Source organism: Nicotiana tabacum, chromosome 14, assembly GCF_000715075.1.
Source record: "Nicotiana tabacum cultivar K326 chromosome 14, ASM71507v2, whole genome shotgun sequence".
NCBI lineage: Eukaryota > Viridiplantae > Streptophyta > Magnoliopsida > Solanales > Solanaceae > Nicotiana > Nicotiana tabacum.
This window is the reverse complement of record NC_134093.1, coordinates 15,100,044-15,104,447: the sequence shown is the minus strand read 5'-3', so window position 1 is coordinate 15,104,447 and position 4,404 is coordinate 15,100,044. Positions and strand designations below refer to the sequence as shown.

General features: G+C 34.5%; 1 protein-coding gene across 1 annotated transcript; it reads left to right on the top strand.

The window, feature by feature from the left end:
• The first annotated feature begins 214 nt into the window (after nt 1-214).
• Nucleotides 215-3,786, top strand: LOC107785126 (electron transfer flavoprotein subunit beta, mitochondrial-like). Its single transcript, XM_016606351.2, has 5 exons — nt 215-376; nt 466-750; nt 1,408-1,488; nt 2,174-2,268; nt 3,243-3,786. Exons 1-5 carry the CDS (start codon nt 308-310, stop codon nt 3,466-3,468), a joined length of 756 nt encoding a protein of 251 aa, XP_016461837.1. The 5' UTR covers nt 215-307; the 3' UTR covers nt 3,469-3,786.
• The last annotated feature ends 618 nt before the right edge of the window (nt 3,787-4,404 follow it).

Sequence of the window (4,404 nt, the reverse complement as noted above, 5' to 3'; positions counted from 1 at the left end):
TAGGTCGAAGAAGAAGAAGAAGCGTCTGAAGTTATTAAAATTAGGGTATATGTTAAATAATTTTAAAAATATGGGTATATATTAAATGGGGGCGACCAATAGTGAAATTTTTACATATTTATTAGCCATAATGCTGGCGTGTAATCTTTTCCCCAAAACTTATCCTATTTTGTGCAAATAGCCCTTATTATACTACTATTTCATTTTTTTTCTCTAACGTGGACATAAATAGACTTTTAAACGAATAGCAACTTCCGTGTCTAGCTAAAAATACTCTCCATTTTCTCCGAACAATTTCCGACCAACAATGAAGATCATGGTAGCCATCAAACGTGTCGTTGATTACGCCGTCAAAATCCGAGTTAAACCGGACAAGGTACAATCTTTAACAATTTCATTTGATTGAATTTTCATTTTTTTGGGGTGTAATTTTAATTGACAATTGTTTTAATGTTGGGACTGAAGAGTGGAGTAGAGACCAAAAACGTGAAGATGTCAATGAACCCATTTTGTGAAATAGCTTTAGAAGAAGCTTTAAGGATTAAACAATCCGGTTTGGCTTCAGAAGTGGTGGCTGTTAGTATTGGGCCGGTTCAGTTTTCGGAAACTTTAAGAACCGGGTTAGCTATGGGAGCAGACCGGGCAATTCATGTTGAAGCACCTGAGAATATATATCCACTTACAATTGCTAAGATTCTTAAAGCTCTTGTTGATGTTGAAAAGCCTGGTCTTCTTCTTCTTGGCAAACAGGTATGATTTTGATGTAAAGATTTGAGCTTTTATTCTGCTTTTGTTTGTCATTTTGTGTACAAACAATTGTTTGGTATATTAGGCTAGTAAGATAAATCTGATTACTCGATACATGTGCTGGTGGAAGGTAGCAAATATCCGGCGGCATAGTTGTCTTTGGAGATTATGTTTTGGATCATTTCCAGTGTTTGGTTGGGTATAAACACAAGTCACATAATGGAAGATAAGTTACAATTATAGTGTTTTGATGATATTCTTTAGTGTTATAGAATGACATAATGTTTAAGAGTTTGTTGAATCAAGTAATATGAAGTAAGAGTTGGAGATATTTGTAAAAGAAAATGAATTCTGCTCATAAGTGAAGGTAAGTCATTTATCCCTTTTTGTGGAAAATATTTTCTTTTGGGAACACGTTTGCAACACTTAAGGCAATCAAACACTAGAAAATGACCAAATAAGAGAAAATGTTTTCTGCCAAACCAAGTATATCCTTAGTTTTTGACTGATAAGGTATAAATGGAACAAGTCTTGGTTTTTGTGGAGTTACTATCTGCTATTCTCTGTGTTTTCTTGGTTATTTTCTTCGTTTTTCTTTTCCAGTTTTTTTTTCTTGGATTTCAGTCAGTTTGTATGTCTAATATTGTGATTTTTATGTAGGCAATTGACAATGATCAAAACCAGACGGGCCAAATGGTTGCAGGACTTCTCAGATGGCCACAGGGAACTTTTGCCTCTAAGGTTGGTATCATTTCTGCATAAGGAAAGAGCTAAAGAGATTCAAAGATTGTGATTCTGCAATCCCTATTTGGTCTAAGTTGGTTTAGATCACCTCTACTTCAGTCAAGGGCGGAGCTAGCCTTGCGGTTGCGGCTTCGGCCGAACCCAGTACCTTTGGTTCAAATCCTATAATTGTCTTAAGAAATCCATTCAATATTATATAAATTATTAATTTAGAACCCGGTGACTTAAACTGATTGGAAATAAGAACTCATAAGCTTCAAATTCTGGCTCCACCTCTGACTTTAGTGTTTGTATTTTGAGTACCTCTTGGACATTGCGTCCAAGTATCCAACACTTTCAAACTGCTTCTTTTGGTTCGCTTCTGCCTTCTTTATATCTGCCTCTTGAGCACCTCTTGAACCCGTCTGCTCATATGTATGAAGCTAATCAGATATAAGACGATATCTATCATTTAGCTGTTTGCTTTATGAGCCGTCTAATCTACAAACCAAGTTAGTTTTATACTTCTGTTCATACAAGAGGATTTGTCTGATCTCATGCAATCAGCACTTTTCCGAGCAAAAAAATTATCAAACAATCATCAGTCTTCCAAAATCCATCTCGCCTTTCAACTATAGTTTCTTTACTATCATGTCCAGCTGGCTTGTTTAGGGCTTCAATCTCACTATGATGCTTCTGTTAGGTTGTGCTGGACAAAGAAAAGCAGGTGGCTACAGTTGACAGAGAAGTTGATGGCGGTATTGAGACATTGTGTTTGGATTTGCCTGCAGTAATCACGTAAGTGTCAATCCAGTTACTCCAAAGACTTGTATGTTCACTACGGAAACACTTAGAAGTATGTCTTCTGGATAGGAAAAAGATGTGAAAGTAGGTCCTTTGGGGCATCTTAAAACAAATAGGATTTTAACTAATTCAATCTCAAATTAAGATGCATAAGCTTCAACTATTGTTTTATTTTTTGATAATTAATAAGGAAAACGTTAACTCTTGTTTTTATTTGATTGCTTTAGTTCTCACTTCTCTGATATTAAGTATTTTACTGACAAGTCGTGAAGCGGACTTCTCTCAAAACTAAATGTATAATTAAGTGGATCAAACAAAGAAATCCGCCTCCCTATTTCCCCTGTTTTCAGTTTCCCAAACTTTTTCTGCACCAGAAACAGGATACTGCTATAGCTAGGAAATATTTACACTGTCAAAACTGTTTAGTCAGTATCGGACGTAAGAATCCAGTTTGCTGATAGTCAGAGTGAGATGCTTTTACATAGTTATTTAGCATGAAAACGGTTAGATGTGATAAGCAAGCTCTGAAATAGTCCGTAAACCCTTTTTGTCCCTCGCTCTAAGCTCTTTAAAAAGCTCCATGTTTTATGACATCGATAGCATCATTTCAATATTGAAGTATCAATAGAATTAGTCGATTTAGTTTTCCAGGAGATTTGAGAAGCAAATCTTTTGATAATGGGCTTTTAAAATCCATATCTAAGATTAGTTATGTGGTGATATTCCAAAAAAAAAACTAATTTTATTATTTCTGAATGGTATGGGGTCCTCGGGCAACGATAATATTATACCACTCGGTCGATTAATCTAAATCATAGACTTTGAGTCTTCGACAGATGTTAGAAACTACAGTCAGCTACTAACTTATCTTTCTACTTTATTTATCTTCTCTGCTAAAGATACCTAAGTTACCATTATTAGTTGGATATTAGATCTGTGTACTTATGACTTCTCTGTTGTGGACACAGCACTGACTTGAGACTGAACCAGCCAAGATATGCAACACTCCCGAACATAATGAAAGCAAAGTCGAAGCCAATAAAGAAATTCACACCACAGGACTTGAACGTGGAGATCAAATCCGACTTTGAAGTAGTTGAAGTAACCGAACCTCCCAAAAGAAAAGCAGGTCTCATACTTTCTTCTGTGGATGAGCTGATTGACAAGCTGAAGATTGAAGCACGCGTAATTTGAGTGTACTAGCAGAGTTGTTTGCTGCATTTTCGTCTCTTGAGCTGATTGACAAGCTGAAGAATGAAGCACACTTAATTTGAGTGTACTAGCAGTTGTTTGCTGCATTTTCGTCTCTCGAGCTGATTGACAAGGTGAAGAATGAAGCGCGCGTAGTTTGTGTGCTAACAGTTGTTCACTGCAAATTTCATGTCTTTTACACCGAATGTTTCTCTTTGTTAACTTCCAACAATGTAGCATGTAATAACAATGATCACATAATGGAAAAGATCCCATCTACTTTCTTTCATTTCAAATATATCTAACTACTTCTATCATAAAGCTAGAGAATATTATGTACTACTCCTTCCGTCTCAAATTATTTGTTGTATTTTTCTTTTACACGCCCCTTAAAAAAATACCATTAATTAGAAGGAGTTTTAGACAATTTAACCCTTATTTATGTCTTAAGATATAATTTCTCTTTGGTGAATATTTACTCTTTATGTGCTATCTTCATTTTCAAGAAAAATTATTAATTTTGTCTTGACTTTTAAAATGACTAATAATTTGAGACAACTATTTTAAAAAATTAAGACAAATAAGTTGAGACAGAAGGAGTATCATCTTGGGTTTTTTGGATTGTAAGTAGCTTTTAATCAACTTAATATGTAATAGCGTTGACTAGACTAATTCAGAAGTTAGTTAGAATTAATTGTCAACCACGTTGTGGCTACCTTTATCAAAAATTACTTCATCTGATCCATAATAAGTGGTCTTTTGGCCTGTTTATTTTGGTTCAAAATTGCATAATCAAGAAAAAATTAATTTTATGTTTTCAAAATTTGCTTATTTGTATATTCCAATGTATCAAGTTAACAATTAATTAAGGGTAATTTAGTAAATACATGTGATGATCCGAAATGTCATCTTTAAATTTAATGTTCATTTTTGTGTTCT